This window comes from Cupressus sempervirens, chromosome 3, assembly GCF_028749045.1.
Source record: "Cupressus sempervirens isolate cs-2001-9-10 chromosome 3, ASM2874904v1, whole genome shotgun sequence".
NCBI classification, from domain to species: Eukaryota; Viridiplantae; Streptophyta; class Pinopsida; order Cupressales; family Cupressaceae; genus Cupressus; species Cupressus sempervirens.
In genome coordinates, this window is record NC_143120.1 from 1,119,701,728 (window position 1) to 1,119,727,934 (window position 26,207).

General features: G+C 34.8%; 1 protein-coding gene across 1 annotated transcript in view; it reads left to right on the plus strand.

The window, feature by feature from the left end:
* Window positions 1-6,363, plus strand: part of LOC149570729 (CBL-interacting protein kinase 23-like) — a 161,953-nt gene extending 155,590 nt beyond the window's left edge. Inside the window, exons 11-14 of the mRNA XM_089823257.1 lie at window positions 5,140-5,256; window positions 5,567-5,623; window positions 5,798-5,872; window positions 6,011-6,363. Coding sequence (XP_089679383.1) covers window positions 5,140-5,256; window positions 5,567-5,623; window positions 5,798-5,872; window positions 6,011-6,085 — 324 coding nt within the window. The 3' untranslated portion in view covers window positions 6,086-6,363. The remainder of the gene's footprint in view (window positions 1-5,139; window positions 5,257-5,566; window positions 5,624-5,797; window positions 5,873-6,010) is intronic.
* The last annotated feature ends 19,844 nt before the right edge of the window (window positions 6,364-26,207 follow it).

Here is a 26,207-nt window from a genome sequence, read left to right on the forward strand (position 1 = left end):
GAAGGGAGCTGGACCTTGTGGTGGAACAGGCTAGCCAAGAATTCATTTTTGATGACAATTTTGTTAAGTCCAGAGCCTTCTATCAGTTTGCTTGGAGGACAAACATGGGACTTTTTGAAGAAAAATGTAATAAAATGAAGATAGAGCATCTTGAAATGGAGGACGCAGATCTGCAAAACCAAATAAAGGAGGAAATGATGTAGGAATTTAAGAACTTGACTCCAGAAGAATGAAGGAAAATGATAAAATCGTCTGGGGTTTTGCTGCTGCCCAATTGGGATATTGCAGATGCAATGGTTTTTAATTCTGTTACCAAAAAATTAAGTACAGATGAGAAAGGGGAGAAAGAAATGAATGGTGTCAAATTGAGTGAGGATCATGCTGCATTGGTAATTTGGTCAATGAGAAAAGGATCTAGAACTAGCTCTTCCCCGCTTGATGACACTGACCTGATAGGAAATCTAATTGTAAAGATAGTTGAAGAAACTACAAGTGAAGAGGTTGCAAAGCTAGGTGTTGGATCATCTAACTTCACCTTAGCCACAACTCAGAGAGATAGAAGAGAAAGGTTAGAGTTGTAGGATAAGTATGAGAAAGTTTTGGCTGCCTATAATAAAGAAGTTCAAAAGAGGATTGAACTTGAAAATAAATTAATGGGACACCGAGGGCAATCTAGTAGGCCTAGAATCACTTATCCTCATCCACCAGTGGAGCCTTTTAAATCCACTTCTTTTATTGAAATTTTAGACACACCACAGAGACCTCAGTATTACACTGCAGAGGATTTGAAGAAGAGAAGAGTAAACTGTGGGCGTTGCATGTAGAGTTAGAGATTCAATATGAGGATAGGCTAAGGAAAGTGATCATGTATTTAGTTAATAAAATTGATTGGCCAACTTTCTATGAGCAGTTAGCAAATGTAGTACATACATGGAATGAGCTAAAAGCAGATGATGATGCCCTGAAGCCAATTGTCAACAAATGGAGTAGAAGAAATAACTCTTCTGTGTTTTTCTATTACCAGTTTATCCTGTGAGTATATAGAAAAAACTTATGATTTAACCAATGATATATAAGAGTTTGATGATAAGAGAGTTGTATTGCAAAAAAGGATCATAAGTTATCTTGACAAATACGAGAGTATTAATTTTGAACTCTTCCCACATGCCATAGATAAAAATGATAAGTTGAAAAATAAGGAAGAATGGGCCTATGAATTGAATGACCTCTTATGCCTTCAAATGAATAAGGTCATAAATGAAAAGGGAAATGCATGGTGGGCAGCTACAACTGAAGAAGTTGTAAAAGTTCAATTATTGTTTGATTCTTTGAGGGAAGATTTTGTGGAGATTGACAAAATCGGAGAGTATGTGATGAAGCTGCATGATATTCTACATTTTAATTGGTCAGATGATACACTTTTTGACAAGTGGATGGCAGATTTCATTCATGCAAAGCAATTAGAATGTGGTGAAACTGATGATGATGAAATGGAACAGGATGAAGTACAAATAATTGACACATCAGTAAAAGTAGAAGAGGACAAGGGTAAGCAACCAATTACAGTTACCGAAATAGGGCCCCAAAAGGATTACTTGGCAACAGGACAACTGATGGTGACTGTTGATCTGTTAGTACAAGATGACATGGATGGGATACCTCAAGTTCAACTCAGCTTGCAAGTACCAAAACAAGGCCCATCACATGTAGAACCAACTATCACACACTTTGAGGAAGAACAACAACAACAACAAAGCCAATCATAAAATCCTCAACAGCAAAATGTGTAGTAGAAAGTGGTCCCCACTAAAGAATATTCATGATGAAAGACATTCTGTTGCACCAATTTTTGTTTTTTTGGTGATAGTAACAATGTAAATATCTTTTTGTCTTAAGGACAGCTGTCAGTTTTCTCAAAGCCTGAAGCTTGTTGCATCTCACACTATATAAGTGAGATTCCAAGGCTAGAGAAGGGGTCCAATTCATTTGCATAACTTTTAGTTCTGTTAGTCTTTTCAGTGCATTCTTTTCTTGACATCAACTCTTTGATGTATTTTCTCTGCAAATTCTGAGAATACATTAATTGTCTATGATCATGATGTCTTATTTTGAATTGTTCTGAGCATTACCAAATGTTATATAATTTTCAAAGAAGATTAATGAAAAGATAAACTGTCCCCATTATCTTTTCTCTCTAAATCTTGTCTCCATTTTTAGTGGTTGGTTATTTTGAGATTGTGCAAGTAAAGCTTGTTCAATTTAATGCAACTAGGATAAGTTGTATGTCAATTCATTATTGCTTTTGATTCAATGAATTGAGTAAATGCTTCAATGAATGTGACAAGATTTCTAGGCATTAGGAAGGATTTATGTAAGAATGATTTGTAGAGAGAATTGTTGATTATATTGATTGTAATGCAATCAATTAGATCAAGAAATTGGATAGACTCTTAATCCCAATGGATGAGGCACTGATCAACTATTTCAGTAAGCATGTGGAAAGATCATAGATAGATGTCAAGAAAACATCTAAAAATCAATATCAATTTTACTTTTAATGTTTGAAGAATGTCAAAGCTGGTCAATACTTGTTTACATTTAACCTCTGAGTCTTAGTTAGCTACTATTTCCCAAAATTATCTGTAAATCTAAGAAGAACCGTGACCAATCTGCTATAGGGGATGAATATTGTTATAAGATATCATTGAGTGAATGAAGTGTGAATGTAGTATCAGGTTGTGAATCTTTTATCCCTCAAGTGCACCCGTCTTGGTTTTGCAGAGCCAAAAGAGTAGAAAATCTTTCATGATTTTGTTGAAGTTGGGTCCAGATCTGAAGAACATATAGCTGTTTATAGGAAGTAGCTAATCCTTAGGTTATTGTGATCTTCACCAAATTGCTATTAAGTATTTTGTTGCTTAGTAGTGTAAAAACACCAACATATCATTTATTTGTTCAATAATTATTTTAATTGTTTTATTACTAAACCTTATTTCCAAAAAGCAATGATGTAATTAGAGTTTCGAACAATGAATAAGACATTATGGCATTGAGCTTGGTTGACAGTCAGATTTTTGGTGATGCTTTCAAAGCAATTTCGGTCACTCTGTTTCCACTTCAAACTACTTGAAATCCATGGCTATTTTAGTAAGTCATTGTTTCGAATTCAATGATGATTCTTCGTCACCAGATACACCTTGGGATGTTTAGTTTCAGTATCCATTTCTCCATTGGTATTTCCTCCAAGAAAGTGAACATTTTAAAGAAAAGTAATGATATATTATGGTTAAACTACACTTAAGTATTCATTTAAATATCAAAATATAACTTTGTATTCCTTGAGGATGGGTTCCTCGGGAGACACTGATTATTTCAAAAATTATTTATTTTACTCAAGGCAGGGATTGCGATTTGTGAGGAATTTAGTATTATAAATGGTGTCTTTTTGGGCAAATGAGATATAAGGAATTTTGTAGCTCATTTTGTCTTATTTTGAAGAATTTGTATTTGATATATGCTGCTAGGGTTTCTCCAAGAACTTCTTGAAGTTGGAAACTGTCATGAAAAACAGCTTCCATGGCAGTGAGGGGTTTTTCTTGGATGCTTTCTAATCTAGATTCATTCAAAGTCTAGCTAGTGCTTTATTTGTGTTGGCCTCTTTGAAGCTTTTTGATTTGGCGGTTTTTTAGAAAAAGTATGGAGATCTTTAAGGTTTCTTGAATGCAAGTTTATTCCAAATTTGGGAGTTTTTTTTGGAGTGTTCAAGAAGTATTCCTTTTGGAGTTCACAGGAGTTTACTACCTAGTCATGCAACTTGACAAGACAAACCTAAACCTTCATTTGGAGTCAATTGGGGTAGAATATGGATGCAATTTTTTTGGTTGTTCATCCAAAAGATTACTCTCACCCAAGGAACTTTTTTGGGTGTTTGTTAAAGCATATATTGGTCATTTATTTTATTTACAGAGGTCAATTGCTTTCCATCCATGGTTGAAGCATGGTGTGAAGCATCAAGGGCAAAGCACTAGGTTCAATGATGTAATTCTTCCACCACAGGCTGCCGAACTCAAGATATTATTTGCAGGTGTCTTAAGGATTTAACAATTGCATTTTGGAGGAGATATGCAACTTTAAGAGATTGTAGCCCCTGATTTCAGCATTTTATTTTACGAGAACAACTCTAAATGAATGGAATGAGAGCTAAAACGCAATGATACGAACTTTAAGCAGAAAAGTTTAATTTCAAAATTCAAATTAAATCATTTCCCTGGAAAATGTCCCCATTAACAGATTAAAAACAAATTAAATTCCAATTTCCCTTTTTGTAGGAATCCAACCCAGGGATCATAACTTTGAAATATTTAACACTCAAATAAATACTAAAACATAACTTTATAACGTAACTGCAAATATTAAAATAATTCCAACTGCTTCGTCCAAATCCTGGTCAAGGCACCAGAAACTGAAACCAATCATGTTGAGATATAACTAATGCTGGAAAATAATGTCAGGTGCGAAAACAATAACTTACCATGACTATTGATGGTCTCCAGAAAATTTGAGAAGAATTCAAAAGACTCAAAATGTCACAAAGACTGTTACCACCAACTAGAACACCAATTAATGACTGCCCAATTGTGGAAACCTAAAAAACGAGCTCCCTATGAAAAGAAGAGTACACCAACCACCACTAATAAGCCTATAGGAACTCAGGAGCAGGCTAGTAGAATGCATCATTTGATTAGGTCCGAGAACAAGACATTAGATCTATGTATAGGCTTTTGTTTATTTCTTTTGCAGTCCTTGACATAAGTATGTCACCACAAGACCATAATGATCTCTGTCGTTTATTAAAATTTAATAGTATCATTACTCTCTAATCTTTCACAATTCTCAACCGAAAGGCTGTATAAAACACCAAATTCAGACAGTCAGTAGGTTCACTTGCAATTTTAATGTGAAGCATGGGGGAAATTTCTCTTTTAGTTGATATTACTTTGTAAATTTTGTGTAGCTTTTTTTTCGTGACATATTTATAGGATTCCAAGGCAGTGCATGCCTTCAATTTCTCTGAGCTGCCTTCCTTCTATTAAAATTTAGGAATTCACTAATGTGATTTATACTTTATGCTTGTATTAGGGTTTGGTTAAGCGAGAAACAAGATTCACATCCAAACACCCTGCGAAAGAGATAATAACTAAAATTGAGGAAGCTTCTCGACCTCTTGGATTCAATGTTAGAAAACAGAATTATAAGGTATAGGATTTGTTATAAATGTAGTTACTTTCTTATTTGTTCTCCTTTCCTAATTGATTTTAGTTGGATTGTATATAAGCATCTTGTATGCCTCCTTATTTTGGATTCTGGTCTAGGTCTGATATATTTTTTCAACTAGTATTTTTCTGGTGTATCATCATATTCTGCAATTTTGGGATTCAAATGAATAGATTCAGGTCAATCTACTTTGATCAATGTTTTGTAGTGACATTCACAAACTTCCCTCACATGAGTATGAATAGACCTAATTTCTCTTCCTTTCTGGATGTCTTATATAACTTGCTTTCAGATGAAGCTGCAAGGTGTCAACACTGGAAGAAAAGGTAGTTTGTCCATAGCAACAGAGGTACTAATACAGCTCATCTATATGATAATGAATTTGAATATATGCTTTGTAAACATAAGGCAAATGACTATTATAAACTATTGGAGACTTCTTTTAAGTGTGATTAACTATGCTATTATTTGCACAGTGAAGTATTTTTTCTTCCTACTAAAATATTTTTCTGTTGTGTTTTAGTTATTTGAAGTTGCTCCCTCACTTTGCATGGTTGAGGTTCGAAAGGCTGGAGGTGATACCCTGGAATTCCACGAGGTTGAGACACTCGTGAAATATGTCTACCAAATGTTGTGTTTCAGAGTATTCTAGTCATTTTCTAGCAGATATGTGGATCTAGTTAGGGATTTGCTTGTATCTCACAAATTATGTGATGACTTTGTTCTTTCTGTGCAGTTCTACAAGAAACTCTCATGTGCATTAAAAGACATTGTTTGGAAGTCTAAGGTGAATGTCAAAGAAATTACATAGATTGATGATCACTTCTATGAAACAATCAGAGAAGCTTATGAAATTTGCTTTCTGCTGATAGACTGTCTTTACAGAAACTGATTGACTAGCTTTGTTACATACTGCATGCTGCATTCTCATTAATATGATTGTAAGTTTAGATTAGGAAACATTTTAAATTTTATATGGAGACTTATTTGATAGTATGAGATTATGTTAAATGGAATTGGTATTCCATGGATTATGCATTTGAAAAATGAATGGAATTGTGAAAAGCGAAAACAATCTGTTACTGTTTATATGTGAATTTCGCCCTTTTGATACAGAACTTTTACACTTACTATTAGTTTCTAAAATCTTCCTTTTCTTGACAATTGGGATATATCTTGTGAGGTCGATGTTGCTTATTTCACCACACTGATCAACTTTGCGGAGTCTTTGCAATTATTCTCAAAGGTCATTTAAGATACAGTACTTCCTCAAATTAGATAACTCGAAGTAATAGTATTACATGAAGGGAAGACTCTTTATCTTAAGCATACTTGCAACAAAACTGACGAAGGGCCACAACACCCTTACCAACTCACAACCAAAAACAAAATAATATAGAGACAAAGAGAAGACAAAATGCTTCACAAAGCATGTCTTTATTATACTTGAAAATCCTTACAATATTCTCCAAATGAGAGAACTCCAAATTCTTACAATATGAGAGAGCTTCCAAAAAGAAAGCTTCCAAACCAAGAGCTTCCAACTATCTTACACACCAAGAGATCATCCACAAAGAAGAGTTTACAACCAAAGAGTTTGAACCCAAAGAAATTCACCAAGATGAACTTCCCAACTAAGATCTTATACACTAAGATCTTTCACCTCCAAAGCTTTCTTACAAATGCTTGTATGTCTTGCTTAAATAGGCACTTACCAGCCAAGATATTACAAATACAACCAATGTGAGATAAAAGGTAAGTGCAACTACCTTACAACAAATATTAAATTCCCACCCAAATACAACTAAGCACAACCATGTGGCCCAATTAGAAAATTAATTTGCCTTTGTGGATTACAACAAATATTAAATGCATGATTTAAGAAACTTTCCACAAACTTCTAAAATGCCACTTACACACCTCGATAAATGAAATGATAACTATTTTTTATATTTTTCTTTTTATGCCACGCATGCACCTCAGTAAACGAAAAAACATTTTTCTCCATTTTTTATTTTTTATTTTCTTCAAAATTCATCACTTTCTCTCTCCTAAGCCACTGCTGTTTTTTTTTTCTTTTCTTTCAAACACCTAGTTGGAACAAGTATCTATTGCTAACAATACTCCTTTCCAATTAACTCTGTCCAAGTGTAACACTCATTCTCTGCCAATCTTGCAGTATTTAATGCATCTATAATAAATTCAACAACACCATACACATCTTTTTCATACCACACATCACTAACAAAATCCTCAAATAAACCATCATCATTATTTGTCAAATCCATCTCAAATTCAGCATCCCATGATGTGTAAAAAATTAGCTCTTTCACATTTTCATCTTTGTTTGCATCTTCAACAAGGTATGTCACTGCTTCAATTATTTTATCTCCAACCCACGCATTGTACTATTCCTTGACTGTTGCAGTCTTGAAATCATCTTGATCTATTTCAGGTTCATCGATCTTGTCCACTTCATGCTCTTCCTCTTCTATATCATCATCTTCAACTTTAGGTTCACAAATATTTTCATCTTCATCCTCTTGCTCTTCTTTTGTATCACATGTGTGACACTCCACTGGATCTTCTTTCTTTTCCAAATCCAAATAATTATCAACATTTCTTTTCAGATGGAGGAAACCTCTCTTTCTCAACTTTGCTTCTATTTCATTCATCCGCTTCTTCAAATCCAACAATATTTCTTCTTGCATTCTTTTTTTAAATTTCTCAAGTCTTGGAATCCTCAAAATCCATCCAATCACTAGACTCATCTTCTTCTTTCTCCTCCATAATTATGTATTCATAAGACAAACTTTACTCAACATAAGAACCTCATGGAAATTGCCTCACAGTCAGCGATCTATCTACACGCTAAAAAATCTTTCTCTGAAAAACTTCATCCAACCCAAGGTCCTAGTGCAAATTACTTCACATTCGACGATCTATCTACACACTCGGGAACTCCTGCTCTTATACCACTAATGAAGGTATGCTTTGGTATCACTAACGAATGGCCACAACACCCTTACCAACTCAACCAAAAACAAAATAATTTAGAGACAGAGATAAAGACAAAATGCTTCAGAAAGCATGCTTCTATTATATTTGAAAATCCTTATAATATTCTCCAAATGAGAGAACTCCAAATTCTTACAATATAAGAGAGTGTCCAAAAAGAAAGCTTCCAAACCAAGAGCTTCCAACTCTCTTGCACAAAAAGAGATCATCCACAAAGAAGAACTTACAACCAAAGAGCTTGAACCCAAAGAAATTCACCAAGAAGAACTTCCCAACTAAGATCTTATACACTAAGATCCTTCACCTCCAAAGTTAAGATATTACAAACACAACAATGTGAGATAAAAGGTAAATGCAACTTACAATAAATATTAAATTCTCACCCAAATACAACTAAGCACAACCATGTGGCCCAATTAGAAAATTGCATTGCCTTTGTGGATCACAACAAATATTAAATGCATGATTTAAGAAATTTTTCACAAACTTCTAAAATGCCACCTACACACCTTGATAAATGAAAGGACAACTATTTTTTATATTTTTCATTTTATGTCACCCATGCACCACAATAAATGAAAGTCTTTTTCTCCATTTTTATTTTTTAATTATCTTTCTTCCAAATTTGTCACTCTCCATATTTAAAATATATATATTTTATCATGCCCTCCTTTTTTTTGTGATGCAAGATGTCCCTACATAAAAAAATATAAAAGAATTAGAGGGACCTCCTAAAAATGCACAAATGCCTCTCCAAAAGCATCAAAATCATAATTATTGGCATAAACACATGATGAATCATGATTACAAAATGAGGGATATATCCACAATATATAGAAAGTTCTACAACATAAAAGATGTGTAGAATTCCCTTTGCTAGGACATGAATGACTTTTGCTGCCCGCTTAGGTAACTTGGAGATCAAGATGCTGGCTAAAATAGCATAGATACATTGAATTTGGTTGTAGTTATCAAGAGACCTATACATTGACATGTGGTACGTGTCATCTATATGGAAACATCCTTGTCTTGGAGATCTATATGGAAACATCTATAGACATTAGGATTAGTTGACGTTTCTTTTAGTCAAGTATGCATATCTAAAAAAATGTGTATTGACAGTGTGAATGGTGCGAAAATCATGGAGTATGGGGTTTGTGTCAAACACTTGCATGGGCTAGGTCAATGGACACTTGCACATTTGGATAAGCATGGCATTTGGTATGGGTGGGACATCAAAATTTGAAAACTTCTAATAGAGATTTTGCAAATATAGCATAAATTACATTAATTTTTAAGTTTTGATCTATTAAGTAACATAATATACATGTAAAATTTCTTATTTTCCATTAAATTTTAAAAGTTATTTTTGCAAAACTTTTTTACATCCTACAGTTGTGTGCATCCATTGAAGTTTTATAGATTAACTGAAAGTAGAGTCATATCCAAGTTTACATGGATTATGTTTTCGTGAATGATGCGATTAATCTCCTTTTTTTATAATCTCCAAGAGATGATGCTTCTTAGTATTTATTTTTATCATGACGATGATCAATAAATATCAATATAATTAATCTATTTCGATGAATGAAAACTGTTAGTTTTATTATTAATTTTAAGAATTATACTATTCAACATTGTTTAAAGATATCTATTGTTTAATATTGTAAGAGCATCAAAGTCTTATTAGTGATTTTGAGAGAGATGAATAGATTTTGTTAGAATCTATGAAATGGTTTTGGCATTGATTTTCATTGATATCAAAACCTCTGTATTGACACACTAGTGGTCTTAGTTGGTTGTTGATAGTTTTGGATATATTCAGCTAGTTGTCAATGGAAGAACACGAGTTTCGGTTGTGGACAAGGTAGGTTTAATATAAACACTTTGATGTGTTGAGGTGCTTCATGACTAGTGCACTACATTATATTCACACATCATATGTTTTGGTGCAATTGTATGGTTTTTGTGTTTAGGTTGTATCTGTCAGTTCCTAGTGACTACTATGGCTACAAAGTGTTCCTTCAAATATTTGAGCCATGGCATTGTTCATCATATGGTTTTAGTTTATTGACTACAAGGTACTGCGAAGATTGCTCTATCGATGGTATCGGTTATTTTACGTTTCATCTTTTGGATTTAGTTGTGGTATTCAATGGATTTGGTAAATGTAAAATGAATTGCAACATCTTAAGTGCCCCCTATCTATGGGTCATTTTGTAATGTGATTGTTAAGTGTTCTTAATTATATTATAGAAATAGGGTTGACGATTTGAAATTAAATGTAACATGATTTTGCATTGGTGATATCACACACTTGCTATGAGGCTGACATATGTATACTTGGATACCAATATCAACAAAGAAGCACCTTTAATATAGGAGTGTGAGATAGTGCATGAACAAGTTATGTGTGAGTGCTATAATTGCATAATCGGTGCAAGCCTATAGTATCAGTATATGTGATTTTTGATTCATGGGGATATATACTTGAATATCAATGGGAAGCTTGCATAACGATAGTAGTTGATTAGACAATAGATACAAACAAGATCACATCCTTCAGATCTACTAGTGACAGAAGTATCAGAGTTTAAAAAAAGAACTATTCATGCATATTCAAATGCAATTAAATCATTTCATAATCATGTTGCATTTGTTTTTTATAAGGGTAGTTTATTTGATTAGCAATGAGTTGAAATGTCGTGAAAAATTGATAGTGAAGCTCTTGTAATAAAATACCTAAGTTAGTGTTATCGTAACAGGTGTCCATTTCATGAGAATTAGCTTCTCTGTGATTTTTTCTAATTTGGGTTTCCATGTAAATATTGTTGTTCTCTATTAGTCTTTTTGCTCTTTTTATGTTTACATTTTCTATGGAAGTTTAATGTGCTTAACCAATAGAAAAAAGTTGTTATTGATACTGTTAATAAGTTTATCGATAGAGAAGTTTTATAATCAGTGTGGGAATAACTGATCCCCTCCCCCCTCTCAATTATTCGGCTTGTTCAACAATTGGTATTAGAGTTTAGTCGCTTGCAAATAAAGATCAACTACTTGAGGGATATCTTGGTTGTTTGAAGAGATGGAAGGTGGATGCTACAATGAGGAAGATTAACAACTCATGATGAGTGATATTGAAGGTACTTAATCAAAAAATAAGGAACTAAAAGGAAACCTAAAGGAAAAAAATACTTGCATTACAAAATTAAAAGACCAAATTAAGAAATTTAAGGCAAGGCAAGGAGGTTAGTCAAGAATTCAAGGAATCAATGGATAAGATTGTAGTTTGAAACAAGAATTGAGAGACTCGAAAGAATCAAACAATCATGACATTGATATGGATTAGGAACTAAAAGAAAAGATAATTGATCTTGAGATGAAGCTAGATGAAAAGGGTCAAAGGGAAGACTTCACTAAAGCTAGATTAAAATACATGTCAAAGAATATCTAGTAAGAAAGAATTGAACTAAAAATGACAATGGAAGAACGGAAACAGAGTGAAGGAAACTTCAAGGAAATGATTAATTGTTTTTAGAACAAATTGTGAAGCTAGAGTTGAAAATGAGGAAGTTGAGTTCATATGTGAAAGCAATATCATTTTGGATCAATTTTAATCATGTAAAAAAGTCAAAGATAAAGAAGGTTTAGGATTTATTTGATGTAGGAGCACCCTTGGGTAATTGACAACCTTGCATCACCCAAAAATATTTCCTTTTAGTTTATCTATTTACTATTTATTTGGACACTTTGCCTATTGTTTTAGGTTATGATTGATCCAATTAACTCGTTTTCCAATGCGGTCCTTATGGCATGGTCTAGGCATCATGGAGATATTATTTCTAAATTCACACCTTGTTACAATGTTTCTAGGTGATCTTAAATTTGGTCTAGTCCTCTACTAGCTTTCCCATTCTTATGGTTAGGGTTGTGAGTTGTGGCTTGCAATGAAGATTTATGACATGTAGTGCTTAGTGGCGCATTGTCCTATGTTGTAGTACATTTGATCAACTTCTTATATGTTTACATGACAGAGTATATCTATTTGGGGTTGTTCTTGTGGATTTGGATTCTGACCTATCTATATGTAATACATTTCCTTTCTCTTGGAAATTAATGATCACATAAGATGACTTGTGGCTGGTGATCTTGCAAATAAGTAGGGTAGTCATTCTTGTTTTTAACGAGGTGAGGTGATTAGAAGGGAGAAGTATTAGATGAGAATGTAGAGAATTGGTAGAAGCAATTGGGATAACTTAAGTCTATTGAATATCATAGTTTGAGGGATGATCAATTGCGAATGTATTTGTCTTGTATGTTGACAATGGTGATGTAATATTTGCATTTGCAAGCCAACTTAATGATATTCCAGTTATATTTCTTCCTTTTATGTTCATTTATTGTTAGTTTGTTTGTGCACTTTCCTTGTGGCATCTAGACAAAAGGTTAGACATCTCCTTTGGGGGTTTTCTTCCCTTAACTGCATCAAGTAGTATTATAGTGTGGTTTTATATCATAGTAGAAAAAGTACTTGGAATCTGATGTCTTTGACTTGCATGCTTCATTATGGTGGAGTGATAGAAGTTAAGGCTATGGTCTACATCAACTAAGGCCAGTGCAAGGTAGGTAGAGAAGGATTGGTTGCTTGAAAGATTGGAGATCACACTTGTGAAGCTAGTTTTGGGGTGGTAGACGATTGAATTTACCTACAATTCTAGAAGGTTGTACAAGGAAGATTAGTTGATTTGCAAGTGGTTAGTTTTTTGGTCATCAAACAAACCTATTTACTTGAAGCAGATTGTTGGTGTTGGTAGGTTGTCAGATTGGATTATAGGAATCAACACTTATAATCATATCACTGGTAATGAATTTGAAGATTGGTGTCTTTGTAAACATACTATCTAGAAGAATGAATCCTAGAAGACTAGAGAAAATGAATAAGGATTTTAGAAATGAGATCCAAAATGGTGTGGCCAGGGCTAGAAAAAACCTTGAGATTGCATATGAATTTGAGAAAATTGCTAAAAATCTTGAGATAACTGAAGTTAAAAGTCATGTCAAGGAAGAAATATTGTTGAGAGCTATGACACAAATGGGTAAGAGTCATAGAATTGAAATTGCATGCCTTTATAATTCTTTACATCTAGAGGAATTAATAGATTATATTAATGAACTAGACAATTAATTTGAGCTTGAAGGTATTAGAGATCCACAAAGAGTTAGGTTAGCACATACTAAGTTGCAGGGTCATGTTGCCTTATGGTGGAAAGAATTGTAGAAAGATAGGGAAGATAATAGAAAATATAATATCACTAGGTGGAGAGTTATGGTTTCTAGACATAAGGCCAATTTCATACTAGAGGATAATGAACTAGAGTTTTTAAAGAGATTATGGAATTCAAAGAAATCAAACCTGGTTACCAAGAGTCATCTAAGGAGTATACAAAAGAACTTTACAAGATGGAAATCAAAACCAGATACCAAGAGTCATCTAAGGAAAAGGTGGATAAGTATGTTAATGGTTTGAGACGTAATAGTTAGGATGAGTTAGGTATGTTGAAAATTACTATGATATAGGATATCATTTATTGGTATACCTTGAAGGAAGAAGATAAGTTGAATATAAGGCAAGTTATCCCAAGGGTTAGAGATAAACTAGTTGTTTATAAGGGAAAAGGAAATAGTGAGTTTAGAGAGAATTGTTTCAAATGTGGGAATGTTGGACATAGAGCTATATAATGTTTTTTTGGTATAGAAAAAACACACATAGAAGGTTGCACAAGGAAGATTAGTGAAACATGAGAAACACAACCTAGTGGCACATGAGAAACACACATAGAAAGGTGAAGTTGTTAAAGGGGAAGTTGTACCTAAGATTGGAGAATCTTTGATGCTCAAGAAGGAACTAGAGTCTATGCAGAGAAGGCATTTGTTTTGAACTATTTATAAATGAGGATGCAAATGATGTAAACTGATAAAAAATGATGGAAGTACTGATAACCTTGTATCAAAGGAAATGGTACAAAAATTAGGGTTGAGGAGACTCAACCATCCTTTTCATTATGTGATAATTTAGTTTTAGGATGAACATATGGTGGAAGTGAAAGAACTATGTTGGTTTAATTCTAACATTGGACCCTACTAAGATGATATATTGTGTGATGTGGTTAACATGAGTGCTTGTCATGTTTTTCTAGGTAGATCTTAGTAATATGTTGTTTCTATCATCAAACATGACATAAGATTTACTTTACTTCCATTGAAGGAGGAATGAATTAAATATAAGAATCTAAGTATGATGAGAACTTATACCTTAGGATATTAGGCTTCTTTGGATCAAAAGGTGATGAATTTATAGTAGGTGACTAAAAAGCTTATTGAGGTTGTACAATGCTTGAGGAATCTGATAAATGAATGGGAACAAGTGAAACTAAAGACCGGTGACAATTGGATGATGATGTTATAATAGATGGTATCAAATGAGAAACATAATCTTGTGAGTAGAGAAAAGAACACAAACTTGTGAATGATATCAGAGGTGGAGTAAAACAACAAAAGTTGAAGCAAACAATAGTTGGTGATTGAAGAAGTGATAAAGGTCAAAACACTTAGTTTGGTAGATTGATTTGATCAAATATTGTGGGAATAATAGTAGTAAGATGCCTAATGATGGAGTGTATCCTTATGGAGTTGTGGACTTGTAGAGTTGGCATAGTCATTTTGTTCCTGATGAAGAAGATATGTGGGTCAAGAATGAACATGGGATTTATGTTGCAAATCATTTCAAAAGTTCACAAGTTCCTCTTATGGAACATCTTCTATTCATCTACGTATTTGATGCAGGAGCATCCTTGGGTCATAGACAATCTTGCATCACCCAACAATATTTTCTTTTGGTTCATCTATTTACAATTCATTTCAATAGTGCCTATTGTTTTAGGTTATGATTGATCTAGTTGGCTCATTTTTTATGCGATAATTATGGCATGGTCTAGGCACATTGAGATTCTAGCTCTAGCATTGCATATTGATCCAATGTATCTAGATGAATTTATCTTAAATTTGATGTGGTCCTAAGCTGACTTTCTTGGTCTAACAATCAGGATAGAAAGCCAAAACTTGCAATGAAGATTCATGACGTGATGCTTATTGGTGCTATGTTGTAATATAGTTAATCAACCTTCTTTATGTTCACACTTCATGATGTATCTATTTGGGGTAGTTCTTATGGATTTGGGTTTTACACAATCTATTTATTATTTATTTCCTTTGTCTTGGAAATTAATGATCATATAAGATGATTTGTTGTTGGTGATTTTGTATATAAATAAGGTCGTGTTCCTTTTTCGTAAATGGGTGAAATGATTAGTGTTGATCTCAGATTGGTTTTGACAAGTGAGTGTCAACAAACTTAAGTTCTTTACTTAGTTCAAGCCGAACAAGTAGTACATGCCGAGCACAACATGTATATTAAAGCATGCTAGGTTCATAGTTGTTGGTGTAAATACATATTTACTATTTACACTCACTTTACTTAGGTTAATGCATTATTTACTTACTTTGCATTATTTTATTATTTATTTAGGTGAGACACTTAGGATTTTGTGTACTCTCACAGAAGTACACAACTCTAATTATGCACATGGTGTCTACAACACTGGAGTTTGCATCATTCACTGAGTTGTCATGTAGACAACACAGTTATTCTCACTCCTAATTTAACACATGTTGTCTACACCACTGATTTGCATGCTACACCATTGTAGGCTTATCCTCACATCATTGCACGTACTTCCCTGTTTAATGGAGGATAACCCATATCTAGTGGACATGTGTCTGGTTGTATGACTTATAATGATGCTAACTTCTATGCATTCTAGAAGCTCTCCAAAGGCCTTTATATACAGACACTCCTAGTGTACTCTTAATGTGGCATATATGACATATTGAATGAATATATCATCATTCTGATCATACTTTCTCTATTGGTCTACTATTGTGCTTGTGTTTGAGTTCCTTGGTCTTGGGTGAATTCTAGCCTAAGCCAAATTCTTACATGGTATCAAAGCTCGGGGAGATTCTCTACACATAGCTATTTGAGACCGTGCATGCTTTAGCACCTCGACACCAATCTGAAGAATCCGTAGAAATTGGGAACCTCTAGAGCTAGATCTGACCTCACCGTTGTGTTTGAAGCATCAATTCGGTGAAGATTGACTATAAATTTGCCTATGCTGGGTGAAAGTTGATCGTGAGGCAAATTTTTTTTGCAAATCAAAAATCAGAGGCCCCGATTTGCAGTTCGAGTATGATAATTTTTAATTCTTCTCTGCATTTTAATTTTTGAACTAGTATTTTTGAATTTATTAGTTGTACTGACAGAGATTTTTTTAGCCGAACCGACCAATGACACCCCGACTCGGCTCTATAATTTTGGTGGAATATTTTGTAATTTATCACATGGTATTTTAATCGTTAGGTTCATTCAATTTTTGGCCTCTACAAATTAAATTGGGTCATACCATATTAAACCCAGTGACCAAGCACATATAATTTTCGACGTTCATTCTACACACTGACGGCCAAGCGCCAACCAGCAGCCCTCTCTACAAAATCTAGTGAGAGGCTTACAAGTTGACATCACCCCTTATCTTGGCGGCCCATTTTCATTTTAAGGTTGGACGATGTTTATTTTTAAATAGCTTACAAAGCTATTACCCCACACATGTGGGATCAAATTTTGAATTAATGTTGCCACAAAAACTCGAACTCCAACATGACTCGAATATTCTGGCGACGTGAGTTCTTTTGGCCAGTCAGTGTTGTACCTATAGGCCTTGCTACGTGATATATCCATAGAGGCCACATTGGATGCCCAATCATCACACTCACTAACACGTGGCAGTTAATAACTCCTCGATGTGACAGGTAGCAGACCCTGTGCCCTTTTACGGTCACCAGACAGTGGTCGAATAACTCTATGACACATGGCCTTTTCTAATTCGCGTATGCAAGTCCCAGTCAACATGACAACCACGTCATCGTATGACATGTAGGCACTACACACTCAGTAGTCATACCCTGCCACGTCAGATTTTTCCATATGTCCGTATAGTATGGACCGCCACATGTACCATCCATACTGCCACATCAATAGGGCACAATTTTTTGCTGATGTCATCAATTTCATGACGTTAAATTTGATGGCTATTTGACCATCATTCCAAGGCCAATTTGAACTACTGTGACAGCCATATGACTGTCAAATTTAACCCTATCTTTTGTTGATGCAACCCCTGTCTAGATCGATTTTGGTTTTTGTAGTCCGACTTCGGGAGGCCATAACTTGGACATCCAGACTCCAAATCAGGTGCAATTTTTTTTGAAATTGGGTGGAATTTCTTAAAAAATTTAGTAGTGCAACATTTTTCTGGTTTTGGTGCAAGGATTTGTTAGAATTTACATTTTTTGGTGATTGTACTTTCATAATCCTACATTTTGCAACTTCAAACACTCTGTACAAGCACATTTGGAGTCAAAAATAGTTTTATTTTTTAAAAAAGTGCATTATTTTTCATCTACTTTCCAGATCTACTATCAGATTATAGGGTTGTGTGGACAAAAGTGGCACTTTCAGCAATAGGGCCTTTCTTTGCTTTGTAATGCTTCAAAATTGTAGCACATTGTAAAGTTCCAAATTTTTAATCAATTAAGAGGTTATAACAAGCAAAATCAAAATTCCACGAAGGAAAAAATTGGGAAGTGGCCCATTGTAATCACACTACTACTAAAGTGCCCAAAGCATCTATTTTGGGGGGGTTTCTTAATTTAGTGAAAAGGGGGGGTGTTCTTCATGTTGTGTTCTCTCTTTTCTACACTTTTCTTTCATTTTCTGAATTATGGGCAACTTTAACTTTCCTAAATTAACTCCTCATAACTATGCTACATGGTCCATCAAAATGTGGTATCACTTAATGCATAATGAAGTTTCACAATATGTAGTGGTACTCTTCCTAAACTAGCAAGTGATAAAGTTTTAGCGAGTGATATTTTAGCTTGGGTAGCAATGGATAGGAAAGCCATAGGTGATATATGTTTTGGGGTAGATGATAAGATCATGTATCAAATCAAAAAGTGTTCTACATCCAAAGAAGCTTGGGATATCCTCAAAAGCCTATATGGTAAGGTGTTTGAAGAGGATGTCTTCAAAATTGAAGATGAGCTTGTCTCCTTAGATCCTAAGTCATGATTCTATATAGGATTTCATCATCATGGTGAATGAACTAAGGACAAAGCTTACTGATTATGTGAGTTCTATTAAGATGACAGACTGATCTATCTAATACATAACAAGCTGCCATCTGAGTATTCCACATTTGTATCTTCTTTTAACACCTCAAAGACTACCTTAGGGTTTGCATACAAGAAAGTCACTTTTGATGAATATGCTAATTTGTTGGATACTGAAGAAAAGAAGTTGAAATCAATAGGGATTCTCAAATCACCTCAATCTAAAGCATTGGTGGCCGACAATGAGGGTTCTCAAAATTTAGCTGGATAGTCTTCAAATAAAGGAAAGGGTAAGAAGAAGAAATGGAAGAATAAATTAGAGGATGCAAAAAAGACAACACCACAATCCAATCAACAAGGCAAGTCCTCAAATTCCAAAAAGAAAGGGGACAACAATAAGGAGTAGAAGAAGTGTGCTTATTGCAAGAAATCAGGTCATGAAGAACATGAGTGTTATCTTAAAAAGATTGATGAATTGACCAACATCATGAAGAAACATAATGTTACATTGCCTAATGCTTATAAGGATAAAGGGTCTTCTTCAGATTCAAAGGGCAAAGGGCAAGCACTCATGGCTAATTCCAACTCTTCAAAGGAATGGATATTTGACTCAGGTGCCTCATATCACATGGGTTCTTCAAAGGAGGATTTTTCTTTAATGAAGCAGTCCAAGGTACCACACATCTTCATGGGAGATGATAGCAAAATGGAAGTTGAAGGGAAAGGAAATGTGGAAATGGAAAATGGAGAGTTTCAAGATGTTCTCTATGTTCCAAACCTAAGTTCAAATCTCCTATCAATCTACCAAATCACTCACATTGGAGATGGACATAGATTGAATTCCTTCTAGACTCGGTAAAGGTGCACAGTCTAAAAGATGACTCCTTCGTTGTAATGGGGAAAGTGAATCATAACAAAAGGTTGTACTCATTTTCCCATTTTGTGCCCAAGTCTCCTTCAAAGGCCTTGTTATCTCAATCAAATTCAAACATGCAATTATGGCATGAGCAGTATGATCATCTTGACTTCCGCTACCTATCACAACTTTGAACATATAGAATGGTCAAAAGTCTACCTCAAATCAACTTTCTAAGGTTGAATGTTCATGATGGGGACACAACCCAACAACAGAATGGACACAATAGAAAAGGGAAATTATATTAACTGAGAAAATAAGCTAGTACAAACAGTGCAGAGAAAATAAACTTCAAGACATGCCCTACGGGCTTACAATAGCATAAATTTGGAGAATATTTCTCCTTTTGACACCTCCTCTCAAGCTCCAATCCGAACTGCCTTTTACAATGCCAAAAATCTCCTTAAATAGACCCCGGAGGGTTAAGGACTAGGAGTACATTCTAGAAAGTGCTAGTAGGCATCCACCGAAAAAATAGAAGGTTCCAGAAGCTGCGTTAGAAGTCGGTACAAATCTAGAAGAATCCAAAAACGGTAGCCGAACTTCCGGGAGGCATAACTTTTGAATCGTAGCTTCGATTGACGAACCGTTTACATTTTTGAAAAGCTCTTGAAGCGCTCTATATCCCTATGGAGAAGCTTCACTCGTCCTCCATTTTTTGACCCTTTTCGAGGTCATTTAATGCCCCAAACTTGACTTTGAAGCATTCTTAGGAGGTCTCCAAAATCTAAAAAACTGCAATAACTTTCAAACCGTGGGGCCTATTGACCTGATTCTTTTTCTGGAATGCTCTAAATCATGATTGCATTCATCTGGCCAATTCACACCTTCTAGTTTACTGAAATGATGGCCCAAATACATGCTCCTATTTTTTTTGAGATTTTCAAATGCACTGATAGTTGAATTATGAGAGTTGGAACCTTTATTTGAGCCAAATGGGTATCAAAAATGTAAAGACATGAAATAGAAACTAAGTCTAAGTACATTTTTTTTGGGTGACACAGGATTGCCCTTATACCTCTGGATGCTCTTGCATCAGTTCAACAGATTCAGTGGATATGCATCTAGAGGGGAATTTATAGAGAGGGAAGTCTTCAGGAGCACCAGGTGTTCTATAGATGGTTCACATGGTATTAGAAGGTCCTTTTGCATTCAAACAGGGTCGCTACATACTTAATTTTGTTGATGACTTTTCAAGATACACTTGGGTCTATTTTCTTCATAATAAGAATGAAGTGTTGGACAAGTTTCTATCCTTCAAGACTCATGTTGTAGGAAATCTAGAAAGGCTATCAAAGTTTTAAGAACGGATAATGGAAGCATGTAAATGAACAGAAGACTTAAGGACTTTTGCAGACTTGAGGGCATTGATCTTCAGACTCCACCAACATTCAATCCACATAAGATAGATGTTGCAACATTGAGGATCCAAACTCTTAAGTCTATGGCAAGTTGCATGATAAAAGCCAAGTCTCTCAATCCATCATTAGAATTCTAAACAATCTCTAGTGCCACTCACATTCTTAATCGATCTCCTCATCCAACCTTAGATGGAAAGACTCCTTTTGAGGCATGTGTTGTAGGAAACCTATTGTGACACACTTCAGAGTCTTCAACTGTCCTGCATGGGCAAATATATCTTCCAGGGGATGCAAGACACCATCATCTCAGCCTTGTACTTTTATTGGTTATGAAGATAGTGTGAAGGCATATAGACTTCTAGAGCTTGAGAGACATCAAATTTTTGTGGAGAAGGATGTATACTTTGAGGAAAGTTCACCTAGCTTGTCCTCTACTCCTTTGCACACATCATATAGTGTGGAAAATGATAGTGACTCTAGTGATAATGCTTCAACAGATTCAAACATGTGGGGTTCTATCGATAGTTGCAGCGAGAGGTCACTACATTAGTTTAGTTCACATTCATATATAGCCACAATGATAGGGCTAGCACAACAGGGTACATCTAGTCCTCCAGGTATAGGTTCAATGATAGATTTAGAGGATAGTATTGATGATTTGCCTCTTCTTCTTGATGCAGAAGCACCTTCTTCAGTTTTCATGAGGGCTCTATCCGACTCTCTTGTTCATTCTCTACATGATCAATCATCACAAGGTTGAAGTGATTGTGGATACTTATGATCAGCAGTTGTAGCAGGGTTCTTCATCAATTGCAGAGATAGACAGTTCTTTGAGACAGGTTCTTCAGCTAGTTGAGCAAGTTTCAGAGACATCACTTATCCATGGGATTCTTTCCACACACAGTAGAAGTGTCTCATTTATACCCTTGGCATTGTTTCTTCCTAAAGGGAGGAACACCATTCTACAGTCTTGGATCAACTTCTTTATCGGAGTAGTCACTATTCGACATTCTTCTTTGAGAGGGAGAGCCTATCCTATCTCTCTTCCTCTTCTCATCATTCTCTTATAGATATATTGGATGTATGTCATAATGGGGGGGTCTTGATTACTCCATCCATCCATGCATCCCTATTTATCTCTCTTTTTGGGGGAGGGTTTTTCTCATGAGATTTTCCTTCTTTCTCCACTTTATGAGAGATTGCATATCATTATGTACATGGGTACCTAATATGGCCTAGTAGCCAGGACCCATCATGCATTGCATCCTAGATTTTGTAAGCTTAAGGGCATTCCCCTAAGTTGCACTTAAGGGGGGGTGTTGGTGTAAATACATATTTACTATTTACACTTACTTAAGTTTACTTAGGTTAATGCATTATTTAATTATTTATTTAGGTGAGACACTTAGGAGTTTGTGTACTCTCACAGAAGTACGCAACTCTAATTATGCACATGGTGTCTACAACACTGTTGTTTGCATCATTCACTGAGTTGTCATGTAGACAACACAATTATTTGCACTCCTAATTTAACACATATTGTCTACACCACTGATTTGCATGCTACACCATTGTAGGCTTATCCTCACATCATCGCACTTACTTTCGTGCTTAATAGAGGATAACCCATATTTGGTGGACATATGCCTAGTTGTATGACTTATCATGATGCTGACTTCTATGCATTCTAGAAGCTATCCAGAGGCCTTTATATACAAGCACTCCTAGTGTACTCTTAATGTGGCATATATGGCATATTGAATGAATATATGATCATTCTGATCATACTCTCTCTGTTGGTCTACTATTGTGCTTGTGTTTGAGTTCCTTGGTCTTGGGTGAATTTTTGCCTAAGCCAAATTTATACAGTAGTGAGTGTTGAACCACTCATGTGTCGAGTCACTCAAGTGCCAAGCAGATAATGTACGTCGAGTAACACAAGAACCAAGCAAGCAGTGGATGCTAAGTGATACAGATGTCGAGTCATAGTAGAGAGATCAGTATATGTCGAGCATCTGAGACTTCAGGTGCTGAGTAAGACAGTTTTGACATATCTGTTTATAAAGGCACAAACAACTATGTAAACCATTTTTGAGCCAACTTAAGGTTGAATTATGAAATTTTGGAGATAAGGATGAATCTTAAGCTAGATTCCCAATGCAATTACATATAGCCAATGAAAAAATGGGAAGGTTTAAGTGAGAAAATAGATGAATCTCAGTCGTAGATTCATACCTAACCCTAAGTCACCAAAGTCTTCTTAAGGAGAACGAACCCTAAACTCTCTAGAGAGTATGTAAGGTGTTGAAGTAGAGTATGGAGAATTTTACATGCATAAATAACACATTCATGGTGGCTAAGGAGTTATGATCTGAGACTACATTACAGAATCAGTTAGAGCAGAATAGAGGAAAGAAGATAGCATACAAAAAAGAGATATTTGATCAAGAAGGATAAAAAAGACAATTGTTTAGAGGTGATTTGTCATCACGAAAATAAGTGCTAACCATAGGATCAATGCTGAGACATTCTAACAAGTGATTTCAATCAAAATCTCTTAACATAGTAGTCCCAGCAAGCTGTATTGAAATCCTCTAACAAGGTGCTTACTTAATTGTGAGTTAAAGTCCTTTAGCAAGACACACTTCTAATAGGGTGTTGAAATCCTTTAATAGGGTGAGACCTAATAGTCTTTTTAAGCCTTTAATAGGGCAAACCTTTCATAGGGTAGATCATGTTTCATGGTCAAAACATTGTAACCTTCATTGGATACACATTATTACTGCAGTAGTGAGGATTTGTGGGTGTCATCCCCATCCCAGTTTTACCTTCTCACTTGGAGAGTTTCTGGGTAATCATATCTAGTGTCATATGTGTGTAAATGTTTACTTGCTTACATATTTTAGATGTACATGCTTTACATGTTATTTTAGTTTACACATTGAATGTATGAGATGGATGAGTGGTGAAATTTTTATAGGTCCAAGTTTAAACTACTAATTCACCCCCCCACCCCGCAAGTTTACCTTTCCTATCGTAATTCCAACAATTGGTATCAAAGCCTTGTTATCTAAAAGAGAAGCTTTGTAACTTTGAGGAAAGATCTTCAAATGGAAGTCTACAAGTTGGGAAAGACTATTGAGAATCAGGAGATTGAAAAACTGAATGAAGCAAGAGAAGAACTAAATAAATCCTTGAAGAGAAGGAAAGAAATTGCTATTGTAGAGAATGACACACAATACAAAGAGATAGACACTCCTAAGCTATTTGTAGATGGAGACTCCAATGAATTTGATGCAATAGTTGTAGATCTAATGGAAAAGAATAGAGCCCAAGTTGAGGAAATCAGAAATCTCAAGTTAGAGAAAGAATCACAAGCCATACTACTATATGAGGTGAGTGAATAGAAGAAGAAAGCTATGGAAGAAAAAGCCATGATTGAAGATGATAAAAGAATTTTGGCCAAAAGACTGGAAGATAAGTCAATAGAACTAATCAAGATCTCCAACATGCAATTGGATACTCTAAGTCAAATGATGAATGCCAACTATGAATTGAATGTTAAGGACATTGAGATAACTACATTGAAGTTGTAGAATGAACAATTGAAAAGTGACCTAAAAAGGGAAAATGAGTTTGCTGAAAGTTTCAATAAACCAAGTGAAGCCATCAAATACTTTGAGAAATTATTGAGATCTCCTAGGTCCAATAATGACACATCTAGACCATGATTCACAAGCACTAAAGAAGGAAAGTCATCCAAAAGTGCAAAAGAAAGGAGCAATAGATTGTCATAATTGTGGTAAGAAAGGACATATTGCTAATGTGTGTAGGAGCAAGACTGAAAATCAGAATGTGAAGCATAAGAGCATGGTTCATTGTCAAAAGTACAACAAACAAGGTCATCAAGCACATGAATATAGAACCAAGACCATGCACACACAAAGATTTGAAGGATATTGTTATAACTGTCAGAAGTATGGACATAGAGCTTTTGAGTGCAGATCCAAACCCATGTGGTCATCAAACAAGAAAACGAAGGTAAGGAACAATAGATTATAATACAAAATATAGCTTTCATTATTGTCAAGAATATGGAAATGTTCCCAAGAATTGTATTAGGACACAATTTAGAGGTGACTACAAGAGGTGGTTGAGTCAAACCACATGATCTAGTTGTTTGAAGACTGGTCACATTAGTAAGTATTTCTTAACAAGGTCAAAGGCACCAAGTTATGAATTTGACAAAGGAAAAGGCAAGACAGATTTTGAAAATGTCAGAAATGAAATGAACAAGACATGGAAGAAGAAAGATGATTGCATCACATCTAATGGAAAAGGGATCACTTCACCTAATGGGTTAGATGATCACACCTCATCAAACTAGGCAATCAAAAGGTATGTAGGACTAATATTTAAAAGGTTATATAATTCATTAGTTCCAAAGGATTTAGTACTGAAAAAATTACATTAGCATGAACAAAGATGCAAAATATTGTTAGGAATTCAAAGAATTTTTTTAAGTTTTTCATGTTACTGCCAAGCATGAAATATTTCCTATGTGCACTGAGTAAATGATAGATGATGCTAAGATATTAGACTAGCTAGTTGATGTCAAGCTTTTAATGGATGTTGAGTGAATGGAATGTTAATGGCTATTGAGTGAGCCTGAAATTGGTTGATGTCGAGCTTACAACTATGTAAGCACTCAAAATTTATTGTAGGGTTTTCAAAGGGTATTTGATCAATTTTTGACTCATTTTTCATCATTTCAAAATCAAGAAAGAGCAAGGAGAGTAAGAAGGCGATCTAGAAATCCATTCAAAGCAGTTGTAGAAGATTTTAGCAATGATTCTACACCAATTCATCAGATCTTATAAGGTATTTATAGAGAGCCAAGCTATGTAGTTTATATTTTCCTAAACCCTATTTTTGCACAATGGCTTCTAGTTCAAAAAATATTGAGGGAAAGGAGGTTTTGAATGTCCAAATAGTTAGTAACAAAGTTAAGCAACCAATTTTAAAAGCTATTCCTGATATTTCTTACAAGCAAGACCCTTCTAATGCATTGCCCATGATACCGCCAAATGTTTTAATGGTGCAAGATATAAGAAAATGTTATAATTTCAAAATTAGTAGCATTAGTGACATGGAGATCAGGGAAGCATACAATAGATTATGTGAGAATGGTGTGTTGAAAGAAGAATTCAAAATTGTTGAGAGGGAAGGGTTAAATTGTGCCCTAGATTTCCCAAATGTATTCAAGACCGAATGGATTAGGATAATGCTTAGTAGAATTCATGATAGTTCATTATGGCTAGATAATGGACCTATCAAAATAACCAAGA